Here is a 27,544-nt window from a genome sequence, read left to right as displayed (position 1 = left end):
AGTGCCATTCCTCAGGGGTTTGTATTGGTACCAGTACTGCTTCACATCTTTGTCAGTGACATGGACAGTGGGATCTTGTACACCCTCAGCAAGTCTGCTGATTACACCAAGCTATGTTGTGTGGTTTACACACTGGAGGGAAGGGATGCCATGCAGAAATACCTAGACAGGCCTGCGAGGTGGGCCAATGTGTGAACCTCACGAAGTTCAGCAAGGTAGGTGCAATCTCAAAGACGAATATAAGTTGGGTGGAGAATGGATTGAGAGCAGCTCTGAGGAGGACTTGGAGGTGTTGGTTGATCAGAAGCTTAAAATGAGCCTGCAATGTGCTCTTGAAGCTCAGAAAGCAAGCCATATCCTGGGCTACATCAAAAGAAACGTGACCAGCAGGTCAAGGGAAGTGATTGTTCCCCTCTGCTTTGCTCTCATGAGACCCAGCCTGGAGTATTGCATTCAGCTCTGAGACCCCCAGCACAAGTACATGAGTCCAGAGGAGGGCCACAAAGATTAGCAATGGCTGGAGAAACTCCTATGAAGGCAGGCTGGGGAAGTTTGGGTTGTTCAGCCTGGAGAAGAGAAGGCTCTGGGAAGACCCTATTGCAGCCCTCCAGTACCCAAAGGGGCCCCACAGGAATCACAGAATCATCTAGGTTGGAAGAGACCTCCAAGATCACCTAGTCCAGCCTCTGACCTAACACTAACAAGTCCTCCACTAAACCATATCCCTAAGCTCTACATCTAAACGTCTTTTAAAGACCTCCAGGGATAGTGAAGAACAAGAGGGTCCCCTTGTCAGGGATTGTATTGATAGGACAAGTAGTAATGGTTTTAAACTAAAAGGGAGTAGATTTAGATTAGATATAAGGAAGAAATGCTTTACTATGAGGCTGATGAGGCACTGGAACAGGTTGCTCAGAGAAACTGTGGATGCCCCCTGTCTGGAAGTGTTCAAGGTCAGGTTGGATGGGAGCAACCTGGTCCAGTGGAAGGTGCCTAGGCAGGGGGGCTGGAATTAGATGATGTCTAAGGTCCCTTCTAATTCAAACCATTCTATGATTATATGATTCTGTTAAACTGTAAATCCATGGTGAGGTATAAGGAAGCCTATCATACCACTATACGAAAAGTATTGGTAAGGTTTACCTGAGTAAGGTGTAGATCAGCTGAGGGCACTGCAGAAGATGGGAATGAAAATGGTCAGTAGCTATAGAACATGATATATAAGGACAGCAAGCGTCTGGGGTTTCTTGGTCTATAAAGAAAACTGAAGACTTACATGATAACAGCATTCAAATCATAAAAAGTAGATCTAAGACATTAAATGTGTGTTTTCTGCCTGCTGTGAACAAAGGAATTATCCACAAATTGGCTTGTTTTACATACAGAAAGATTCGTCTTAGGAATGGATTGCATGGGGAGGCTGTGCAATGTATGGTGCTGGAGGTAACTGAGCTAACATCTGTTAAGACTGATGCCATTCCATTATCACTACTGTAGTTGGAGGCTTGAAATAGAGGACTTCTCAAGGCCATACCTTCTCAATTTCTCCTTGAGCTCACAAATAAATGAAATGCAGTAACAGGATCATTGGAATAATTTTCCTGAAAATGTGATGTAAACCCAATATTTCAAATATGTAAAATATTAACTTCTGTTGAAATTGAAACACGTACATCTGTCATTTCTGAGAATGCTGGAAAGATAGAAAGCAAGGAGTGCATAGAAATGCATGTGTAAAAAAACTTCCAACAACAATGCATATAATATATATTTTCAGAGCACTACTTACAGAGACACTGATTATAGCTAAGCTCTAATTACATACTCTAGAGATAATGTCTGGTATTTAAACTGAAACTCTAACTTTAGTTCAGAATTTTAGTGACTTCTTAACCCTTAAATGTTACTTACCTATGAATACATTCTGATATATTGTTTTACATTAGCATACACAATTGGAGGTTGACCAGAAGAGTAAGTTTCCTTTCTGATTTCAATGTGCAATGATATCCAAAGGATGAATGGCAATGCAGTCAAAAAAAAAAATACTTGAAAGGTTATCCTTGAATATGGCAAACAGTCTATCAAAATTTTAAATAATACTTAAATATCAGAAAACACTTACTAGCCTAACTCTACGCTGTCTCAGAAAAAAAATGAGAGCAAAGAGCTTTGCAACTGTTTCATGTTTTTTTTTTTTTTGTTTGTTTGTTTATTTGTTTGTTTTTGTTTTCCTTTTACTGTAGAGTTAGCAGTACTGTTAACAACAGAAAAAAAAATCCCTTAGGTATGAGTTAATGAGCCTCTTCAATCATATTCATTATCTCAGCAATTTAGTTTTTCATAAGCCTGTGTATAAGGAACCAAAACATAGTTCTAAATCATGTCTCACCAGTTCTGATCAGTTAAAAATGAGGATTGTAAGTACAGCTGCTACAGCTATTCTGATCTCCATGCTTACCTCGTCTGGCCTATTTAGTTGTTCTTTGTGGACCCTAAACAGTTGCTCTTGCTCATTAAAAGATGTTTAAAAATCTAAGAAAAGAGTAAGGTATTCTAGGTACCCTTTACACATTATGTGCTAAAGCATAATATCATAGTTGTCATGAGGACTGTGACCACAGCATACAGTAAACAGTCAAGTCACAGCACTGAAGCCACTGTCCTTCACAGGAATTCAGAACAGCCACGAATACTGGAAGGGAAACCAGCTCACATGACAGGAGGCAGTACTTGGTACCAGGTTGTGTCCTGTGATGTATACTTAGCCAAAAGGACATGCTGCTGGACAAGGTGTGTTCCCTTTCCTCTCTTGCATACCTAGCAAAACAGATGGACTTGCTTATTACTGGGAATAGGGGCTCAGGAGTTGCTGCTCACTGCAAATCAGCTTGTCGTGTAAGGAAGCACTCAGAGAAGGTCTTACAGGCAGCGTGGTGGGATTCTAGGGTGATAAACTCGTAGAAGATAGGAGGTTAAGATCTCCAACAGCAAATGAAATTGAAAGGCACCACCTCTTCCCTCTTCCTTCTATCTCCCAAAATCTCAGGGGATCAGCAGAATTACCACTGAATAGTGCCTGGATGAGTACAAATAAAAAACGTGGTCTAAATAAAATTCATTCCTTACATTCTCTCTGCCCCAGCCTCCAACAAGGTCAGGACGAAGGCTGTACTTTAGAGTAGATACTCCCTGCAACTAAGAGTCCAGAAGAGAGAAAAGAATGAAAAATAAATTGAGTACTTGCTGATCCAGCTAATGCTAAAGTCAAGGAAATCAGCAAAGCTCCTTGAGAAATGTCACAGCTTTCGATTATCTGAGGAAGCCACTCTACATTGGATTGAAGGGTAGGAGTAAAAGGCTGCAAAACATATGGGGGGAATAGAGGAAGGGGGAACAAGGAAAATAGAGTGAGATTATTTGATCTCTTTATTCATCAACAGGAGAATCGCTTCATTTATATTTGAAAGGTTGGAAGTATTTTATCAGCAGCAACAAGAAAGCTTAGGAAAAGCCGAGGTGTTTTTTGTTTTTTGTTTTTTGTTTTTTTTTTTTTTATATATATATATATAAGGTATATTCATACAAGGTATATATTCATACAAGGTATATTCATAAGGTATATTTATACAAAAATTCAGATGATGAGCAACTGAAAAGTGATCGAATCCATATAATTTCCCATATATTTGGCTTGGGCTAGAGAAAAGAAATGAAAAAATGTCCTGGAATATTAAGATGGGTTTTATTATTCATGGAAGAAAACATATCAGACCTACATGCATAAGTCATGAAGAAATAATCTAAACATAACATATCAATATTTCCTGTTTCAATTTGAAAAAAAAAATGCAACATATACTTCACTTTATATTTTAATCATTAGGCATTCATTTTATTTGGTTAAATCTGATGGTTTAAGATACTACTCAGTCAGTATTTTCATCAAGAAAAACATCATTGCCACTGTTATGAGTAGTTCTCACACCGTAAAGTATTACTGTATGTATTGAAATCACAGAAAGTTTTTTGATGTCTGGTTCAGATTTCAGATAAAAATTCAGAACACCAATTCACATGTCCACATATCTATTTGCTATTTCTGGTAATAGTTTAATGTTTCAGGGCAAACAGGTGATATGGTGCTCTGCAAGAGTAACACGGTATATAAAGTTCGGCTGTTAATAGAATTATTTTTTCTTTTATGAAGATATTTGACTATTTAAAATTCTACTTAAAAATAATACGCAATCCTCATCCTTAGGTGAACATTGCTTCCTAAAATTAGTACACATTCTTGCTGAAGTCCAACAACAGCTCTAAAGGTTTAAATATAACACAACATAGACTCTCTTAATGGCACTCATGATCTGCAGTTTTTTGTGAAGCAAAAATGCAGAACATATCTTCAAATATAAACAATTGCTAAGCATTTATTTTATTCATGGTTGTGTTCACTTTGAGTGTAAGAATAAACTTTGCTTTCAGTAGAATCCAATGGGCAGTTTATTACAGGATTTATGCCTCATGAATCACTGAAACAGCACTTAAGAAGGATTTCTGAAATGAAGATTGTAGTGTAAATAATATAACCACTGGATGTTCAGTCACAATTGAGGTTTTTGAGACTTTTTTTTTTAACTGAAGAAAAGCAAATACTTAACTGACATACTGATATTGTAATCAAACATACTGTTTGAATTCTAAGCTGAAAAACTCAGAAATCAAATCATTGTTTTTCACAATCTTAGAGCAGATAAATCAACTGAATTTGATCTGACTTTCAGCATGAATTTGACTGAAATCTTCAGTTTCAACCTGCACTTACATTTGCTCAATCTGAAATCTGATTTGTGTATATTTAGAAAGTAAGTCATAAAACAAAGACTGGGTGAAAAGTTTCAGAAAACAGTTATAAATACAAGTCATGGAAAAGGAGTCAGCAGAAGGAAGGAAGTGGGAGAACAACATGAAAGCCAGAAGAAGGGGGTAAGGTTTGCTTTTTCAACATGCAATTTTGGAATACATATAAGCTTCAGATTGGATATTAATTAGAAAATTCTTTGATGAACTAAATGACAGGCTCTGTACATCATTCCCTCCAGCACCCTGCTAAATCCTGGCATGAACTACAGGAAAGATACCATAGAATCGGTCTGTCCTCCGATTAATAGATATTGATGAAGTCAACTTATATATACTCAAGATCAGATGCAGCTGCAACACAAGAACAGTTTTACTAGTTAAATGCATTACATGCTATGACAGATTTTAGTAGCATTAGGAACAGGTTAGAAATTTATTTTATTTATATCATTATCAGAGAGATCGTTCATCAACTACTGTAAAATACGAATCGTATTGACATAATTTCCATTTCTGCTGATGTGTAGTTAGCCACACATTAGCATATCATTTAATTATGCTGAGGTCTGCTGACATGACTGCAAGGTCTGTGCTTTTTCTGTGGACAGACTACTTCCAGAGCTGGAGATTACTTACAGTTGTTTTTGTTTTGTTTTTTTTTTTTTCCTTAATTTTTGTTCTTGAAATTTGCCACTTCAGCTATTTGATATAAGTAAGCACAGAGGGAGATTACTGTTTGTTTTTGAAGTACACTACACACTTACTTGCAAGATTAAGTACCTGATTACCCAATAAATGTTAACATAAGATATTTATCTCTGAAAGTCGTTGTATTCTGGTATCTGACAGGAATGACTATTTTTCAGATGATGTGCAACTAATGGTTTTAATATCATATATACCCAATATTCTGTCAGATACAACATAAAAACAAACAAACAAACAAAAAAAAACCATAATATTAAAACAGAAAACTTACCTGACCGTCCATCCCTTTGAAAGTCCACATGGTACCATTCACCATCATTCACCTTCTTCTGCAAGGCTTTTATTTTTATAGTACCTGAGCCCATGTCTAACAGCAGGTAGAGATGACCATCAAGCATCTCAATGGCAAAAAAGTCAACCTTCACCATCTGTGGGTGTTTGGCATCTTTTTGGTGCCTTGGTTTTCCATGACTGAAAAGAATCAAACCATTTGGCTCAGTTGTACGAAAGTCAAATGATATTGAGCCTGTTTTCTTGGCATTCCACTTTGGCAAAGAGATGAAAGACTCTGGCGTTTCAAATGTGATTGGATCTAAGGTTGCAACATTCTCACATTTAAAGGCTACAACCCCATGAATCTTCATTTTAGGATCTCCTTGCTTGGCAAGTCGAGATAATTCCAACCTGACATCATTATTTTTATATACAACCTGCAAGCAAAGTAGAGACGTTACTAAAGGGACTTGAATTCTTTTTACCAAACAAATACAATCCAAAAAGAGCAGATTATCTAAAGAAGAATAATAATGGCATATGAGGATGATAATTTACACATACAAATATAATAACTATAATTTATTGACTAATGATTTAATAATAGTTTTCATTAAACTGAGCAAAGTTGTTCTAAAAATATCCTTAGAGTTAATTCAAACAGTCTGAAAGAATCGGTACATAATTCCTACTATCAATTGCAAATTAGCTTGTATGGCCTTCATTGCTTAAAAGCTTTCTTTGCACAGTCATTCTACTACATTAGAAAAGGATTAGATTTCTTGTTCGTCTAACCCTTTGTCACTGTCTCAACTCTTCTGTTCATGTACAGAAAAAGCACCAAGGTCAGATACTTTATAATTTAACATCTTTTCAGTTTGTCCTTGGGGCTGAGGAATAGTAGCATCCATGTTATTCATGAAGCCATAAAACAGAGACAATAGCGTCATACAGATCGAAACAGACAAAAACCAGAACAATCTTTATGCCAGTTCAATTGGACAAAAGACAACCACTTACATACTTTTCCTGACTGAAGAGTTTTATGATAAAAATGAAAGACAATATTAGTTTTAAATGCAATTGACCTCTGCAACACATGCTTTTGATTCAAATCACATATTGACTCTGTCCAGAGAATGCTGACATGATATAATAATTTCCCAGGGTTCTAGTCTTTATTAGTGTATTTTGAAATTGCCACTATTTCTGTGTTATCAAGGATAAAATGACTCCTTAAATGAAGGTCTTCAATAGCAAAAGTGTGCAAAAGTATTTTGTCATTATTTTTATTTGTTCCATAAATGATTTATGCTAAAATACCGTTCAAGAGATGAATATGACACTGTAACATAAGCTAAAACTTTCTTCTATGTTTCTGTTTTCCATTATGCCTTAATTAGCAAGCAATTTGGAGCAAGAGCAACAGCTCAGCAGATCAGAGCAGTTTGTGCTGAGAATTCTTCATCTACAAACCATATAACAGTCAAGACTGGATCACATCTGACCTCTCATCCAGTGTTGCAAATATACAATGTAGTCTGATGCTGATTGAAGCACCAATCATTGGCTTAGACCTGAAGTGGAAGTCATATAGTATGGACAAGAGAGAGGGGATGCATGGCAGAACTGTGCTAATGCTAGAAACGACCTAAGGTGGCATACACGACAAGGAACAGTTGTTATTGAAAAAATCTTTTTGAAGATAATATAGTACTAAAAATTAGATCAATCATCTTTTCTTTCTTTCTTTTTTTTTTTTTTTTTTTTTTTTCCCACTCTAAGAATTGAATTTTTTCAAATCTTGTCAACCCAACAAATTTCTACATAAACCATGGCAGAATTAAAAATGTGTCCTAAAACACATTTGACCACATTCTATGGCAAGAAAGTGGTGGGATTTTGCATAGCTTCCACTTCTTCCAAATGAGTTGCAAGGGGCAACCTAGACTAGACTGAAAAACATTAAAATGAGGCTGAAGGATATAGTAAAAAGAAGGAATAAATGGGCTTTTATTAGTACTAAATCATTGTGTTCACAATGAAAGTAATTAAGGCAATTAAGAACACAAGGAGAAAATGTTCTCTAATTGACAACCAAACAAAGGTAGGTACCAAGATAATAAAAATAAACATAGAAAGAGAATTGCTTTTTTATGGACATAAATTCAAATTGTTTGATATTACTGAAAGTTGGTTGACTGAATAATATAACTAGTAGTTAATATCTATGTCAGAAAACCTGAGCTGAAAAGAGAACTAAGCTTTACTTTATGTCTAAAATAGCTCTATAGGCTTTGAAATCTTAGAAACTTAGAAACAATAATTTTGAACATAGTTTAAAGATCTGATGAATTAAGTGCAGACAGGAATACCAGAAATATTTTTTTTCAAGAACAGGTTACCAGATTGGTGTTTTAATACACATCTTATGGGGGAAAAATTGCTAGAGCACTTTAGTAAGAGGCAAATATTGGAAGTTTTATACTACCAATAGTAAAATATTCTTGGCATCCCAAAATATTGTATATGGAACGAAGCAATTTTATGATATGTCTCTTCCAATATGCAAGAACTGAAATTTATCTCAATTAAAATTTTTGTAGCTGCTGAAATGTATATGATTACATCTTATTACGTTCCTTGTGTGCAAACAGAATAAAGTCTAAATCTACATTTTAGTATGTTTATTTTCTTTTAGGTCTTAGGATGTTTATGTTATGTTTGTCTCACAAATAGACAATTTGAAACTGAATTCTCATAGATAAGCAGTATTAAAACAGAAATATGAACCATAATTGAAAACTATAACTGAAAAGAACTGAAATGTTCACTGAATGCAGCTGGCATTTGGAAACCTGATTCCTGGTTTGCTCCTCTCCCCACCTTCCTGTCCATGAAGGATGTACTCACTCATCAGTGAAGCAAGGCAAAAAGGAAAAAAAAAAATTAAAAAATGAAAAACAAAAAGCAGTATGTTCACAAAACGTAGTCGTCATTAAATGTGGAAAAAAGAATAGTAAAAAATAATTATGAGGCTAGTATCTACTTTATAACTCATGCAGGTGTATGCTTCAGGACTGACAGCCTCTAGTGTACGAGTAAATTCACTTTGTAAATTCGCTCCTCATTTCTTATTTTCAAGGATTTACTTGTTTATTTATTTTCCTTCAGGGTACATAAGGATAAACATGTTTCTAATATTATCTATTGCTAACTTCACACAAGATAACCTTCACATTCTTTAATTTTAACTCAGTATATTCTCCCCCAAATAAATATAAGGATCCACAATTAATCAAGTGAAGACAATTCACTTGGATAGGAAGAAGAAATATCTTTTGAGTCACATTCACCATCAGTCCTGCACAACCTACCACTCAGTATCTTTGCAGTATCTATGTGCTTTACTAGCGTCTACAGGGCTGGCCCTAGTAAATAGATTGCTTGCTCTCATGCTCTCTCTCATACCCAAGCCAAACCAATATAATTTTCCTGTGTATGAAAATGCTAGCCCTGATGGAATTGTATTGTGCTATTAAGAGCATCTCAAATTTGTCTTTCATTCACTGTATTCATTCCACTAAATATTAAGTAAGAGTGAAGACCAGAGTCCTCAAAATATATAACAACCTAATTCCTGGAAACTGCAAAAGGTCACCTAAACTCCCAAGATAAAAGAAGCAGTTAGCGATTTCCCTTGTTACTTGCAACATAAAAATGCAAAGTAAGGGATAAAATTATTTTCCAGGAGAGAAAAGGTATACCTATATATAGCAATTTACATCAAGATATGCTATATATAGGTATGCCTATATAGGCCTATTTGCTACCATCTAGGCCAACCACCTGCCAGGTGGTGGCCATATGATAGTGCTGAGTTTCAACAAATAAATCCAGCTAAGAGACAGCAAATAGTAACTTAAGTTCAGCATTCTCCTTAACATGGCTTCTTGTCATCTTGGCACACAAGCAGAACCAAGTTATGGTTCCCAAAGATATATCTTTTGGAAGATATACCTGGTATACCATGTATACACCCAATATAATTTATTGGGAGCTGGGGCCCTAGTAGGCAATAGACTCTGGAGAAAAAATGAAGAATTCACTACATATCTTGCCAGTGGTCATGGTGTCTTCAATAACAACAAAAATCTAGTATAGCACCAATAATAATATATTAATAAGCTGGTAACCTATAAATGTATGAGGGACTTTGAGAAAAGGTGAAGGAGAAAACAAGGAATGTACTGTTGGTATTAGAGATGTATACTGAACACACAACAGGTCGACTATCAGATTAAAACAACTCATATAATAAAAACACTAGTATGAACAAAACCTGGTTCTTTCTACTTTCCTAACCATATTCCATGAAGTTTAAAACTAAGAAAAAAATGCAAAGGCATTAAGATTCAACACCATTTTCAATTCAAAGTCCAGCCCTTTCCACATGAAAGATTTCTTTTGTATTCCGTACTTCAAATATTATCAGTGAAGAAATAAATACAATCAGAGAAATAAAATTTTCAGAAGACTGACCACTGTGTTTGCAACAAGTTTCCAATCACTGTGATTAAATGCCTTTAAATTACAATGAAGCACTTTTTCTTTTTTCTAAATTACTTTATATTATGACAACAAAACAGGATCCCTAAGGAGCTAATCACATTGTCTAATTTGTAGCAACTAGGTTTCCTCTAGAATCAAAGATAAAACAGGAGTTCAGAGCACCTACGTTTGGATCTTGCTCTGAAGAGCCTATTTACCTACGTGGTAGGTGAGGAAAAATAATTTTCTAAATGCAATTTGAATGAATCCAGGCTCTAAACCTGTTTTAAAAAAATGCATTTTATATGTATTTATATTACCATAAAGCAGCATTTTCATATTTTCATTAAACCTGTATCACTGGGTTTATTACTGTAACTTCACTGATAACAATGGAAATTAATTCTCTAAAATGGAGACCTGTACCATCCAAAATGGCTAAGGTAGGTGCTGCTAACCTACAATTTTATGCTGCACAGTGTAGTCAGCAGGAGATAACTTACTGATGTCAGAAACTAGCAATGGGATTACAGTAAGTGAAGCCTAAGGCAATTTTATTAGCATGTTTTAGCAGTCACTAGAATCTCAATACTCATTGAGAGCTACCTTGTGCATACAGTGTTATATTCTTCAGAAATCCAAATTCAGAACTGACCATTGAGAGTTGTCATGATTGTTTTGGAATTCACTAAGAGGTTTTGAACTGATCCATGAATGTCCTCTCAGAGGAGACTTTTTAACTTTTATTAACTTTTCTTAATACACCTCAAATAACTTCCAAGCTCCAAACTAATTATGTCAAGCAATACAATAAACTACAGATTATTTATAACCCCCCCCCCCAAAAAAAAAAAAGAGCCCCAGTTCAAAGGTTTGCAATGGGTTGCATTTCTGAACATAATATGAATGAAATCAGCTATTCAAACCTATAGGTTTATGCAACTTCATTAACAGGCTTTGTTTTCTGAAACAGAGAAAAGATTAGCAGTTAGAATGAAAGCTACGAGGGAGTAATTCATTTATCCTCAGATGAAATGCTTATACTTTTTCTGAGATGCATAGGTGTGTGATGGTGGAGGTGGTAGGGATGGTGCACTTAGAGAGGGGTTCATCCTGATCACCTAAACAAAAAAATGTGCCCGTGGAGTCCTACTTAAATGGAGTAAGTCTCAGGAGAACAGGACAGGGTTCCACAGTAGAAATACCTGGAGGAAATGATAGGGGGAGGGGAGGGGAGGGGAGGGGAGGGGAGGGGAGGGGAGGGGAGGGGAGGGGAGGGGAGGGGAGGGGAGGGGAGGGGAGGGGAGGGGAGGGGAGGGCTGTTCTCAATGAGATCCCAGTCTGAACTCCTGTCTGGGATTGCCCCAACCCAGGTGCAAGGTGCAAACCTTGCACTTGGATTTGTTGAACCTCATTAGGTTCACATGGGCCCAATTCTGAAGCTTGTACAGGTCCCTTTGGATGGCATCCCTCCCCTTTCCTTTCATCTCGTGGTAATGAGTACATCCTATCAGCTGCTCCACTCAGCTTAGTGTCATCTGCAACCTTGCTGAGGGTGCACTGTCTATGCCGTTGATAAAGACATCAATAACGCTTGCTATTAGATATAAGGATTAGTAATCCAGAGATCTGGGTTTAACCTGGATCTGAATGCTTCACAGAGAACTTAACTTCTCTTTGGTTACCTGTACAATGGATACATTATTTCATTACACGCTAGAAAATATAAACTTGCTTGAAGTCTGCATCATCGACATTGGGTTCAGCGGAGCCTCATCTGAAGTCTGTTGTATCTATCTACGCATACGTTTCTGATAGCAAATGTCCTCCTCTTTTACTGTTTAAGGAAGATGGATACCACTATGACAAAAGAGTATGATATTCTGACTTTCTAGCATGCAACTACAGACTACAGAACACATTAGCAATTCAAACAGGAAAATAAAATATACTCAATCTTGTCAGAAAGTAGATTCAATAAGGTTCGACTTGAACAATACATGTCTCAAGGTAAGCTTAAGAGTGTATTATGCTATACCATGATAATACACTTAGCTAGTGCCTTAATAACACTCTGAATGGCTAACTAGAGATAATAATTTTGTGATATTTATTGTTTCTGTAACTAAGCAACATGAACATCTTCTGCACTCATCTTCCTTAATATTACAGGATATTTTGCACAACAGACACTTAAAACTTCTGTTCACACAAAACAGATATACTTAATGCACACAACAAATAAATGTTCTATTTGAATTGCTTATTATCATATCCTTGCAAATTCTAGGCAGGCAATTGGGTACCAAAAAAGAATGGATAAAAACCAGCACAATTATACAGAATTCTGCTATGAAATCAATAGGACTATTGTAAAGTGTCACTGCCCTACCAAAAAATGATGTTAAAAGAATGTAATGAATCGAACAACAAATAACTCAGAATTTGTTACGGGGAAGATATCTTAATTATTATAAGACTATAAAACACTGGTAATGAGTACATACACTTTTAGAAATTAATCCTGTACTAATGGAAATGGAGTAAAAATAGTAGGGCATAATGAGTTTTACAGGGCACTGTTTTGAGAAACATTTTATTTGCTTTACTTTAAATTCACTGTGCAGTACTGGGAAAAACACCTCTGTTTCATGCATTGGACACTTGTTTGCATAATTAATACAATGGTAAGAGCTGACTTTGCAGCTCTACTGGGCTCTTCTGCTGGAGTTTCAAATACTGACATCAGAACTGCTTGCTTCTTTTCTTTCCTGCTTTGACTGCCTGAATAGAGACATCTGAAAAGCATGCCTGAGAAAGCTTTATATGGTGCTTTCATGGAGAGAGAGGTTATTGGCATATTGTTTAACATTTTATATTAGCAGAAATTTGAAAATCAACAACCTTAATAATGGGATTGTTGTTATGTTTTCCACCCTGCTGTGGACACAAGACATTTGAAGATCTTTTTTTTCCCTCTTCAATAAACTATTTTGTTATTCTCTTTAAGTCCTGCTGTCAGCTGCCAGACTGCTAAATGTTTCTGACTGTGGTTGCTGTGTTTTCTGTTTTTATGAACTGGGTTCAAGTTTTCTGTCTGCTCCTCCCACCCTCCCCTTTTATTTTAATTGCCCATGGCAAAGACACATAGAAATTTCTTGGCAACATCTAAATTGCAGAATTTAGGAACAAGTTGATTCCACAGAAGTTCTATCAGCTCACAAACTGGAATAGAGCTTTTACCAAGAAATAAGTCACAAACTAAAACTAACAGAAACAAAAATCACCAAAAGGAAAACAAAATGTATTATTTGATGTGAAAGCAGCATCACATTAAAACATTACATAAAGTCAAAGGAAGAAAACAAATGATATACTATTTCCAATGACTATTTGGGAAATGGAAGAACTACACGATACTTCATTGTGCTGGCTTTCTGGTTTTTCCTCCCCTTTCCTTCACATTGCATCTAGAACTACCAAAGACTACTTCTACATAAAAGGCAAAAACATTACATTTTTTTCTCTTTTCCCATGTGGTGGTTTCACCCAGATACACAGCAAAGCTCTACCATGCTGCCCTCTCACTTCTTTTTCTCAAAAGAGGAAGGTAAGAAAACATGATGAAAAATGGCTCATAGGTTGGAAGCAGTTTAATTAAAGGAGAATTAAAAAACAAAAAACAAAACAAAACAAAAAAACTAAACTGCAGAAGCAAAAGGAGAAAACTACTTCTAAAAAACTACTAGAAAAAACTACTAGAAAACTACTTCCCATCAGCAAGAACTGCTCAGCCACTTCTCAGAAAGCAGGGCCTCAATATGCATAACAGTTGCTCAGGAAGACCAACACTTTCATGAGAGTTCCCCCAAACAGCACAGGGGGACAGAGAATTGGGGTCATGGTTAGTCCATAACACTTTGTCTCTGCCGCTCTTTCTTCTTTGCTCTCTGCCCCTGCCCCACATGGGGTCCCTCCATCCTGTCATCCTTCCCGAACTGAGCCTGTGTGGGCTTCCACACAGCTCTTCAGGACCTGCTCCCACATGGCTCCGTACCACAGGGTCCATCCATCAGGAGCAAACTGATCCAGCACGGGTCCCCCATGGGCAGCAGCTCCCCCCAGATACCCTGCTCCTGCATGGGCTCCTCTCCACGGGCTGCAGTTCCGGTCCGGAGCCTGTTCCTGCAGGGGCTCTCCATGGGCCGCAGCCTCCTCCAGGCCACATCCACCTGCTCCACCAGGGGCTCCTCCACGGGCTGCAACACGGAGATCTGCTCCATGTGGGACCCATGGGCTTCAGAGGGACAGCCTGCTCCATCAGGGGCCTCTCCACAGGCTGCAGGGGAACTTCTGCTGCATGCCTGGAGCACCTCCTGCCCTTCTGCTGCACTCCTATCTAGGTGTTTGTAGGATTGTTTCTTGCACAGTTTCTCACTCCTCTCTCCCAGCTGGTGTTGCGCAGCAGTTTTTCCTTAATCAAGCTTTCACAGAGGCATAACTAGCATCCTACATTGTCTCCACTTCAGACAGCAGTTAGTCTATTTTGGAGCTGCATGGAATTAGCTCTTAGCTGACATGGGGCAGCTTCTGGACTCCATCAAAGAGGCCACCCCTGCAGCCTGCCCATCTCCTGTGTCCCCCCCCACCTCCCTCCAAAAAAAAAAAAAAAGAAAAAAGAAAAAAAAAAGCTTCCAACATAAGCCAAATACATCCTATTAACTATTCCTATTCAAGATCAAACTCAAGAACTCTCAAGGGACTGCAAGAAAGAGGTACTGTAAAGCAAAACACAGTGATTGACATCATAGGGTTCGAGTCTTGCTTCTTTAGCGTAATATTCTTTAAATACTAGAGTTTTCCAATCTTTACCACATAAAGTTTTAAATTCAAGGTCAGAAATATAAGAAACAAACTATGGGAAAAGTCAACAAGAATGTAAATATAAAATAAATATTTATGCTAACATCTTGACTCAAGTGCATTTGAAAGCAATGTGGCAGAGTTATTGGAAAATAGAAATACCTTTAATTAAGGTAGGACTCCTACGAGGAAAACAAAAGTCGATGTTTTTATTTAAAAAAAAAAAAAAAAAAAAAAAAAAGAGCCAAAGAATGAGCTTCAAACTGAAGATAAAAGCCAAAAAAGACCCTACAGAGAATCTAAATTTGGGAGGTCAGTGATCTTAAGATATATAGAGACAAAAACATGCTGAGAAAAAAATCAATGACCAATATATGTAACCTACATGTCTTCAAGTATCTGAACATTATTTTTTTTTTTTATATTAAACATCTTACAACATACATACAAGCAACTATAGTCTGCAATTAAATGCATAACGTCAATTCTGCATATCTTTTGGTGAAATTAAGGGGGCTTTGCTCCATTTCTCACCAACTTTCCTTCCTTCAGCCTCTCCCATCAGTACATTAGTAGCTGCCAACTGATGTCCCTTAAATTTATTACTTCTCCACAATAATAAGTTACTGTCTTTTTCTTCCCCTTCTCTCCTACTTGCATGTTTACTCTTGCATCTAGCTGAATAACTAGCTCTTGGCTGTGTCTTTTTCTGGCTGCTTTCTGTTTTGGACTTATCTGCTCCATTTCCTGACTCCTTGTTTGAAAGAACCTTCTGTTCCACTGCTGAGCAAATAGCCCTCTAATCCTACATTGAATTGCCTTGGCTATTGTGTGAACTCACAGCTAGCCTCCATGTAGATAGTGTCCTTCCTTTTCTGCTTTGTTAGCTGTCTATTCAGTAAAGTTGTCTACTGGTTGACCAACTACAGAAACTTTCCTTGTCTCATTCTGGTAGCTAGCACAGTATCTAGCTAGGTTAGCAACTCTCCGATTTCTGTTTGTGATACTGATACAGAAACAGTTTATACAGTTGTTGGTTAAAATCTGCCCTGCCATGACAGCTATAGAATCATAGAATCATAGAATATCCTGAGTTGGAAGGGACCCTTAAGGATCATCAAGTCCAACTCTTGACACCGCACAGGTCTACCCAAAAGTTCAGACCATGTGACTAAGTGCACAGTCCAATCTCTTCTTAAATTCAGACAGGCTTGGTGCAGTGACCACTTCCCTGGAGAGCCTGTTCCAGTGTGCAACCACCCTCTCTGTGAAGAACCCCCTCCTGATGTCAAGCCTAAATTTCCCCTGCCTCAGCTTAACCCCATTCCCGCGGGTCCTGTCACTGGTGTTAATGGAGAAAAGGTCTCCTGCCTCTCGACACCCCCTTACGAGGAAGTTGTAGACTGTGATGAGGTCTCCCCTCAGCCTCCTCTTCTCCAGGCTGAACAGGCCCAGTGACCTCAGCCGTTTTTCGTACGTCTTCCCCTCCAGGCCTTTCACCATCTTCGTAGCCCTCCTCTGGACAAAATAAATTTCCCAGCCATACCAATAACTTTCATCTTCTTTTCACATCCATATTCCTGGAATATCACCAGGAAAACTGTTCCTTAAATTCAACTGCCTGTTCTAATGAACCCTTATAATTTTTATTCAATAGTATAATTTCTGGAAAACTCTTCAAATTGGCATTTCCAAGCATGCTGCCTTCTCAAATTCTAAAAAAATTAGAAGATAAATTTTGCGTAGTACTTTAGCAGAGAAGTAAGAGGAAAACTGGGACTCTTCCACCTCAAATACTGATCTGTGTGTATGACTAAAATCAATTTGATTCATGCGATATTTTTAAGGCATCTCTTCTATCTTTAAGGCACCTTTAAGTATCACCTACCTGTGGGACATTTTATATTAATTTTACTGAGGTTAAAGCTGTCCTATCTCTCCCCTTGGAGGGAGACTTTCTCAGGGAATGTAGTTATAGGACAAAGTGTAATGGCTTTAAACTAAAAGAGGTTAGATTTAGGTTAGATATAAAGAAGAAATTCTTTGCTACAAGGGTGGTGAGGCACTGGAACTGGTTGCCCAGGGAAGTTGTGGTTGCCCCATCCTGGATGGGGCATCCCTGGATGCATTCAAGGCCAGGTAGAATAGGGTTGGGCAACCTGGTCTAGTAGAAGGTGTCCCTGCCCATGGCAGGGGGGTAGGAACTAGATGAGGTCCATTCCAACTCAAACCGTTCTATGATTATGATTCTATGCAAATAAGCTTACTGAACCAATCCCATCATCATTATTACAGTATGGAACAGGAATATACATACTTGCTTTTCAAGATTTGGCATACCTCTGTAGTGAGAGAATGAACCTGATATCACATACTTAAATATGGTTATTCTGACAGATAGACTCCAAGCCCAAGGCTTTGGTGTCAGCTTAACGCTAAAGAAATGTCAGATAATAAAATTCCCATTTGGATCTGTGCTGAGTCCTCATCCTCAAGCAAAATCAATTCTTTTGACAGATAATCAGTAAAAACATGTAATACTACATCAAACTTTGTGTAAAAGCATTCAACAAGAGCAACTTGCCAAATAAAAAGAACAACCAACAAGTACCTTCACAAAAGGCATGAGTGATTATTGATATCCAATATATATATGCAAACTTTTACCAGTGTATTGTTCTGAAAATATTATAGGCTTCCTAAAATATTTTTGCTTACAGAAGTCTGTCACAATAAACACACCTCACAGCATTATTTGTACAATACTTATAAAGATCATTAATTCTTACTAAAGGGTAGACAGTGCAATTAAACATTTCTCACTTCCACATGTCATTGCATACATGGATTTAATGTTTTAGCAATGATCTGGCCTTTGTTTTCACCTTTAAATCCTTTTTTTCTCCATCTCAAATAAGCTATACAACAGGAAGCTGTTTATATCAAGCTCATTTTGAAATATCACATCAGAAGAGTGGGAGGAAAATTCATCTTTTCCTCAGGAAAAAAGATAATTTTCTCACAATTTTCTCTATAATATTGTATTTGGCCTACAATGCAGGATATGCATTGAATTAAGTATAAAATAATATACATGAAGCATAAAGAAAGAGTTTTGAGCGCCAAATCTATACTGTTAACTATTGTTGGTGTTCATCTCATTACAACTGCATTCAAAAAATTTAATACAAGGCTTGTCAAAGAGTTGCACTTTTTTTTTTTTTTTTTTTTTTTTTGTGTCCGGGTTTTCAAATTTAACTTTTAAAATCTGTAATAAAAGCTATTCCCTTTCCTTAAAATGAATTGTTTCAATTTGGATTAAAAGAAAGTTCTCCCTCAAACACAGTGCAAGGATATTTCAAAACAGATTACTACAAATCAAGACAATGATTGATCTACTTAGAAAATTTGAAAATGATTTTTTTACTTTATGAAGACTGTTTTGATACAAAGAACATGTCTGACCTTAGAAAAAGTGAAAGAAACAACCAGTTACATGTTGAAGGTTATTTCTGATATTCCTCCATCTCTGAGCTCTCAGCATGGTCCCCTAGCTGACTACTGCAAAATGCTTTCAAAAGACAAGCTTGGAAACTAAAATCCTTAGCCAGCCCTGATATTAATAGTCATTGACTCAACAGATACACTCTTTTTATTGCATGATTTTTTTCTGTAAGTCAAGCTATTTCTAAATCTGTCTCATGGGAATGATGAACTTGACAACTTTTATGCTTCTTAACATCTCCCTCTAAGCTTATAAGAAAAGAGAACGTGGCAAACTGATTAACATGACTTATTTAACCTTGGAATATCTGTTCTTAACGTTTACTTAGCGTAAGTTTGCTATTTTATTTTTTTCACCCCAAATAAGGGATTGCAAAACACTTACTGAGTTTATCAAATGGCATTGTGGATTATAATCATAGGTTACTATCACCAAACTAGGACCAATTTACAAAATATCAAAGAAGTACTAAATTTGGTGGGCTTGTTTTGCTTTGTTTCTCAGGGAAAAAAAATAAATTTGTTCCTACTATTTTCTCCTATATTTATTTAGATATAAAAAAAAATAGATTATAATAAGAAATAATATACATATATATATATTAACAAAACTGATCAGAAGTTTGCTTACCTATTTCAGCACATCAGGTTTTCACATCTTGAAACTGATAAAAATGGGACCCCAAAATAGCAGATAAACCAGAAGTATTTCTACATTTTTTATGGTGTCAGCTGTCTCAATCATTTTGCTTGCATGTACACAGATGGCCCAAAATACATAAGCTTTTACCAATGTAAGTTACCCTGTTTAATTTTTTTTCCAACACTAGATACCTGACTTTTATTATTATTATTAATAAATGATAAAAATAATAAACACGTACAAGCTATCATGGTTATAATTTTTATCTGAGTTGATATCAACATATGAATTCTTTAGAAATAACTAGAGCATCAAATACCTGAAAAAACAATTATGACCTTTGCAATGAATGCCCCCTTGAGCATACTAGAATACTAAGGTATTCATATAACCGACTTAGGAGAAATATTTTTAACCTCCATTTGATATTTGCTGAATGTTTTAAGTGTATAGAGACTATTTTACATGAAAATCTGAGGAAAATATAAGTTTAACTTTCAACCAAATATGTAAAAATAATTGTAAAAAGACAAAGAATACCTGTATTTTTAATTTGACAATTAGATGGCACTGAGATTGGCTCAGTAAGGACATACAGAATTTTATACTTCTACAAATTTTCTATTCATTAAACAAGATATTTTGAAGTGTATGTATCAAACAAAAAGAAATAGTTTTTTTTCTATCTCATTATGCCTTTCAAGTTGTCCAGTCAATATTTAGAAAGAATTCAGCATGTGGTAGCAAAGCAGAATCCTGTGTTTTCAACAGCTCTTAAGCATAAGAAATTGTCTGGCTGAAATCACTCTTTGAAAGAGAACAAATAGACTTTTTCTTATACGATTGTATTAATTTAATAGCACAAACACTGTATTTTAAGTAACTGCATATTATGATTCTTGTTTAAGAACCTGACTAAATTAAAAGAAAATTAAAGAATTTGATTTCCTAAATAGCAATTCTGTTTCAAGCTTATCTCCTTAGTAGAGTCCAATATTAGCCAGTTTCAAGTTTAAAGTTTCTGAAAGAAATACAATGAGCACTATTTTTTTTTTGTTTCTTTTTCTGTGTTTTTGTTCTGTTTTGTTTTGTTTTTTGTTTTGTTTTGTTTTGTGTTTTTTTGTTTGTTTGTTTGTTTGTTTTTTGGAGGGGGGAAGAACCCTTCAAATTCCAACTGTTGCTGTTTTTATTTATTTTTTTTATCAAAAAATAATAATTACATGTGTGTGTGTGTGTGGACATAAAACTTTAACTTCTATCTTTTAAAATACAATCATGCAAGCAACAACAGATGTTACATTCATCCTAAAATATTAATCAGAAAAATTCCATTTAATTTTGCTATTAGAATCCTGAAAGAAAGGGCAAGTGGTGGAACAAGTCATTTATGGCAATAATCATAACTATAATCTGTTTTCTACTCAAAAAATTAAAAAAACAGATTTAACCTGCTTTTAATAGATTCAGCTGGTCTGGCTCATGTTAGATCCAGAAAAAGGTAGGAAAGGACAACACCTCTAATTGTCAAGTGACACATGCATACAAACACAAGTAATTTTTATTCTCTGTGAGATATTCCGTGTCTTTAAAGGTTTTGTCTTGTCTTGCTTATGTTTTTTCTGTTTGTTTTTAGTAATAAACAATAAATTCAGAATAAAGGATTCACTTATTGACCTTTTTTTTTCAAAAAAAAAAGTATACATCAAAAGTATACATATACTTTGTATACAAAGTATACATCAGTTTAAAAATTTTCAAAGAAATTGCCTAAATAAAACAAAATATTATGAATATTATCGCAATGGCTATACAAACAAAATTTAAACTACCAATATGGAAACATGCTGTAAAGTCTGGGTAAATCTGATCACTTCATACCTTATATGTGAACAAGATGCTTTAAACAAACAGCTTTGTATGACCTTAAGCTCAGAGTTCACAAGCATTAATATTCAGTACCATTTTGGAGCAGTGAAAAGTTTCTGATCAATTTGGTGAAATCTGTTGTGTTCATAAGAGTGAAGAGAAGCACAGAACAGAACAGCTAACTCTACTAACAGAGTTAATAGAAAGAGAAGTATACTGCTACCAACAGTAAATTAGTATATCTTGAAAACAAATGGTGTAGGGACCTCAGTATTGACATATAACCATTCATACTGTCCAATTTTACTGCTCGCTTTTGGAATTTGATGATGCATTATAATATGTTCTCACACATCTTTCTATTGTTATAATGCATTAGTGTAACACATCACCAAATAGATATTGCTAATACAACAAAAAACTAGATAATATGGAAGAGATGCCAGAGCATAGTCCAAACACTTCTGATCATAAAAGATGTATATTTTCCAATAAGAGAAAGAGAATCTTGACTAAAGTAGCGGAGTAAATAAATACAAATGTAAATACATATGAAAGTTGCTCTCAAACAAGGTTTGCAGCCATATAATGTCCAATTTGAGAATTTCTATTCCATGATTCTGAAGAAACAAATTCAACATCATCTTCCCATTTTCTGGCTGCTTTTGTCTGCTTATTGGCTGTCCTTGGAAATCCTATGTGTGTTTTTTTTAATTTGCCTAATCTCATACAGAGCAAAATATCTTTTTTTTTTTTTTTTTTTTTCTTTCCCCCAAATAGAATGATTGGTGAAATATAGAAAAGGATTTTTTTATCAAATATTTTATTGGAGCAGTTTTCCTGTATCTTCCATATGTCCATTTTAATCCTGATGTCGCTGAGTACTGATGAATATTTATTTCAATCCCATCTACAGAGATATGAATATTTATGAAGACAGCAGTGGTTGACCTGCAACTTGAGATGAGAAAGGAGGAAGACTGGACTTTTTTGTTGTTGTTGTTGTTGTTGTTTTGTTTGTTGTTTTTTTTTTCATCCATAAGAACTGCCTGAAGGTGAAGGAACATATTGGTCCTTATGGTCTTTATTACATATATACATAATCAATGCAAATGTCTCTTCCAGCCTCCACAGCAGGAGATGAACATTAAAAGCTTATGGATGCTGAGGACATTCAGTATGAAATGGAGTTCTTGCTAGTATTTCAAAGAGTAAACATTCAGAAAATCTTACGGTTAGGAGAGGCATTAGTTCCTGAAAAAAAACAGAGCCCCCTTCTATTGCACAGCCTGTGTCTGTGCAAAGCATACACAAGCCCTCAAAGAACTGTTGTTAGAATTTGGGAGAGAAAACACTTTTTCTGAAGGTCAGCTCCCTGATATAAATATTTTCTTAAAACGCTTTGTGTTCATTTTCTTTGGATCATTATAAATTGTATGTTTTCAAGTCAACATTAGTATCAGGACTACTTAGGAATCTTAGAACATAGAAAGAAGCATATATGGAATAAAGGATGAAATTCAGGTTCCAATAGAATCACTGGGTCTGTAAGCTTCCAATTTTTCCTTCCTGAGTACAACAGGAAGGAAAAAGTTTGTGTTGTTTCCTTGCCACAACACAAACATCCTACACCTTTCATACTCCTCTATTTCCACCTCTTCTTTTAAGCAGTCTATTTCACAAAAAGTTTTAGTGAATAATGCATACAAAACACTGTTATGGGATATTGATTTACTAAATTTGTGATGAACTCATTAGTATTCACTGAGTAGGGAATGTGGGAAATGTTACAGAACTTCCTTCAACTAGCAAAAATCTGTAACACATCTCTAAATGATTCACCAAAATGACTTGCAGCAAATCTATTAAGTCCTCTAGTACACCTCTCCAAGAAAAGCAGGTTTCCCCACAGAATAGCTTCTGCTTCTTTATGCAATCTGCTGTGAAGTATCAGTGAAGACTGAGATGGGGCTTTTACCTTTGGGAGAGTGTTCCACTACATGATCTATTCTCACTGTCAATCATTTTTTCCTAATGTTCAGCCAATCTAAATTTTCACTTTAGTAATCCCATTGCACTACTCCCCTTGTGCTTCTGTGCTTTAGTATTTACACTCTTCAAATATGTATAGTCATTATTAAGGAAAAAGCAGTCATTTCTCCTTCAGCATATCAGTTTTTCCGTGTTTGAATGCTGTCAGTCTCCCTTGGATTGCTGTATTTCTTTGCACATTCCAAATAACTGTCAGAGAAATTAGTATTTGTTGTTGCTGGAAAAAATATCCTATACAGAAAACACCTTCCTCTCCCAGCTCCCCCACATTTTCTCATGAACTTCCTTTCCCTCTCCCAAAACTCCCACCCTTAATCTGCTGTTACATTATCAAAAAGGTGTTAGTAAAAAAAAAAAAAAGAAAAAAAAATAATAAAAAAAAAGAGTTTTAGAGTTTCCGATAAAGGAAACAAATTACCAGTGAGATATTTTACTGAAAAAAAAGAAAGAAACAAACAAAACTAGCCCCCATATATAATGATTTTCTCCTAACCATAAACTATGTATTGAGAAAACACATTGCATACTGAGAATATCTTTGAGATCAGCTATGCTTTGGTCAGCTATAAGGATCTTTCCATTCTTATTTCAAATGCTTTAGAACGGAAGCTTAAAAAGGAAAATAATTTCTCCATCTCCCCTTTCTTCATTGTTGCCTTTATCTTCATTAGAGACCCAAACTCAGAATACCAAATCCTTCACCTTTCACACTTCAGCGATCATTATATCGATATTGTATTGACATACTTACTTTCAAATGCCAATTTAAGTACTTTTATGATAAGCACTTATGTCTGCATTCAGTGCATTCTTATCTACCTCATCCAGGTTAACTTTTCTTTATATAAACTTCTGAGTCACTTGGTAATCAATCTTCTAATAATTGATGGGGAGACTACACATTTGCATGTCTCCCCCATTCATCTCTGTCAAGTTTTGTTTCCTGTTTCAAGAGCTTATACCCACAGTCTGTTGAAGAAGAGACTGATAATACTTGACCCTTGATATAACTTTGAGGTTGAGCTTCCCCATTAAAGCTGCTTTAAATAATAACCTTTCATTTAATGTCCCTTCAGGGTGACTATAGAAACCAAAGGTTTCTATATTTGTAATCTAAACTACCCTTAAAAACTGCAGAGGAGCACACTACTCTTCATCATTCTAGCACAGTAAACTGATGTTACTTCTGCAGTGGATTTTAACATTAGTTTTTCACAATTCATTACACACTGTAGTTATTTTGTAGTCATCTTGAAAAGTCATAGCTTTAAATTTGTCAATATGGATGTTGAGAGGACTATAGAACATGACGTATAAGGAGTGACTGAGGATACTTGATTTGTTTGAGTACTTACAGTGGGGATATTATTTATTATCTGCCACTTGAAACATGCCAAATGTTAGTTTACTTTGTTCAGATTTCTTCACTGGAATTTTTTTCAGTGGTTTCTGTAAATATTTTTAAATGTAATGTTAACCTATTTTCTTGTTCAATATCTATCTGTCTTATATAAATTATGTTACTCTCATTTGTACTAATGTCTTTTAAAATGGTTATCTCATTATTAGCAGGTTCAGATGAACCTACAGTCTACATATACTTTCACAGAAAACTTGCATATTCTTTCCGGGTATTTTCTGTACTTACAGCAAAGGTGCTTCATGGCTCTGAACGCTTTCAGGATACCTCCATATTCTCAGTTTTACTTTGACAGTGAACGTGTATGTTATGCTATCTGAATATTTCCTATAATCTACTTGGTTACTTTAAATGCCACTTAACAGTCCACATAGGTTCTGAATTCTGGAACCAAATAATAAATACTCAAACAAATAGTCACTGATTCAAGATACTTGTTTTTTCTTGTTCAATTGTTTTAGAGTATGGAGGAAAGTTATTAAGGGCAGAACAAAGCTAGAGACCTAAGTTTGCAACCACAGTTTAAATCAAATTGTTCTTTTCAATATTGAAAAGCTTCTATAAGGAACTTACTTAACAGAGTTCTTCTGAGACATCTGCCATTGCATTTTGGTGTTTCTAAATCTAAATAGTTCAGCCCTCCTTTTTCTTTTGAAAGAGTGTGAATGTGTTTATTTAGTGTGCTTAAAAGAGAAACTTAATTCAAAAGGCTTATTTTTTGATAATACTGAAGATGTTTTAAGAAAAAAATATTAAAATAGCTTTACATCCAGAGTAAAGTTGTCAACATCCCTGAGAGTCTCAGAGTAAGCTTCCAACTCTTTTGCACACATTCACATTCTTAAGAGAAAACATTACAGCTTTCTGGTTCGAAATTAATTACCTTACCAAAAATTCCTATCCAGCAAAACATAAACATAAACAGCATAAACAGCATCCCTGGAGGTGTTCACGGCCAGGCTCGATGGAGCCTTGGCCAACATGATCTAGTGGGTGGCATACCTGTCTATGGCAGGGAGGTTGAAGTAAAATGATCTTTAAGGTCTCTTCCAACCCGAGCCATTCTATGATTAAAAAAACCACCCTTATGATTCTGCTCTGTAAAACACCTACGTTACTGATATGTTTATTTTCTGTACATACAGCTCCTACAATCTTACCTGTATGCACATAAAGCAGTAAGTAAAAATAGATTGAAGTTAAGAGACGAGTACTAGATTCCTGCTTCAGGCACAAAATTTCTGTGTGTCATCAAGTTAACAAGTTGTCAAATATATACAGAGCTATAGTCATCACCTTTGTAACAGAGAGAGTAATATCTTTAACCTTGTAGGACTGTTATGAAGGTTTATAGACTAGAGAATCAAATGTTCTGATTTTAGGAGAGAGTAGTATTACAATAAATGCATTTAGATCTTTTCATATTGATAATATGAATTAATACTTATTTGAACATCTTGAAAGATTTCAGAGTACTATAGAAACAATTAATAAATATGCCATTCAACATAAGTTTGACCATAGCCAGTCCAAAGCTGACATACTCTGATTCCTGAAAATGAGCAGCAGAAATACACAAGTAGTAAGAGGTTCTTTTTGCTTTAGTTTGAGCTTTTTTGATGTGTAAGTCTATAGATTTTCCACAGTAAAATCTTGATATAACACCTTCTGAGGTCAGTGGGAGTCAGTATCAATTACATGAACACTATGAATCAGATTTAATTAGATGGAGATTTGTGTGTTCATTGATCTAGGAGATGCAGGAAAAAATACTGAGATGTAACAGCTAAATTTTGAATGTGCATACTTAAAAGACAGTAGTTAAAATAGTATATCATACACTTAAATATTCTCCTTAATTTTATTAGTGTTTACCATGTCACTCTTCCATACAGACATAGATGTATTCAGGATGGAAATTTGAACCCTGTAAGTTAAAAGGATCCTGAATAGTCTAGGAACCTCAAAAAACAAACAAACAAACAAACAAACAAAAAAAAAAAAAAAACAACAAAAAACTTTGAGGGTGTACTGTCAGCTTAACAATATGTTTGGTAATACAACATTACCAAATTTATTACACATAATATTAATCTAAAAATAGAAAAAAATATGGAGAATTAAGAAGACTCAAAAGGTCAGAGAAAGTATAATGAATGATGTTAGCTGAATAAATTGCCATCTATAACAAACACCTGAGTTCTTCTGCCTTCAGTCTACTGCTTCACAAGGCCTATGGTTTCAGCCATCTGAGAATTTCATAGTATTTTGCAACCTGCAATGAGGTGCTGTATGTATCACCAGAAAATAAGCCACAGAAAATCAAGCGTTACAGAGCTTCAGGTCGTGAAACAAAAAAGGATATATCTAGCACTCTGCAAAGGCACAATCAGGCTTCATAGAGTGCCTTGCAAACCAACCTAGCAGTTACATGTGGAACTTTTAAGAAAAAGAACAGCATCCAGATATGCAAAATCCCAATGCTTCATGACCATAACACTTCATGACCTAAACATAAGGATCTCATTTACGTGCTACAGAAGAGACAATGTTCTACTAATTGAGATGCTCTTTGAGTGTGTTGTGATGAAGGCAGCTTTGATCCTGTACTGCTGAGATCAACAGAAGCTTTTCAATTTTTGAGTGGTACACAGGGTCAAGGCCAATAAAAAACAAGTAATGCATTACAGAAATAATGTAGGTATAACTGATTCTAATGTAAGGCAGAAGTATAATATAAGTCAAATTTTAACTACTATGGGTAACAATGAATAATTCCTAGGCATATATCCATAGAG

At 35.6% G+C, this 27,544-nt stretch overlaps 1 protein-coding gene across 1 annotated transcript in view; it reads right to left on the bottom strand.

The window, feature by feature from the left end:
• NRXN1 (neurexin 1) overlaps positions 1-27,544 on the bottom strand; it is a 715,037-nt gene that overhangs the window by 420,243 nt on the left and 267,250 nt on the right. Inside the window, exon 6 of the mRNA XM_082756025.1 lies at positions 5,846-6,284. Coding sequence (XP_082612151.1) covers positions 5,846-6,284 — 439 coding nt within the window. The remainder of the gene's footprint in view (positions 1-5,845; positions 6,285-27,544) is intronic.

This window comes from Aythya marila (genome assembly GCF_965140915.1).
Source record: "Aythya marila genome assembly, chromosome: 3".
NCBI lineage: Eukaryota > Metazoa > Chordata > Aves > Anseriformes > Anatidae > Aythya > Aythya marila.
The sequence above is the reverse complement of the archived record's forward strand: the minus strand, read 5'-3'. Positions and strand labels throughout refer to the sequence as shown.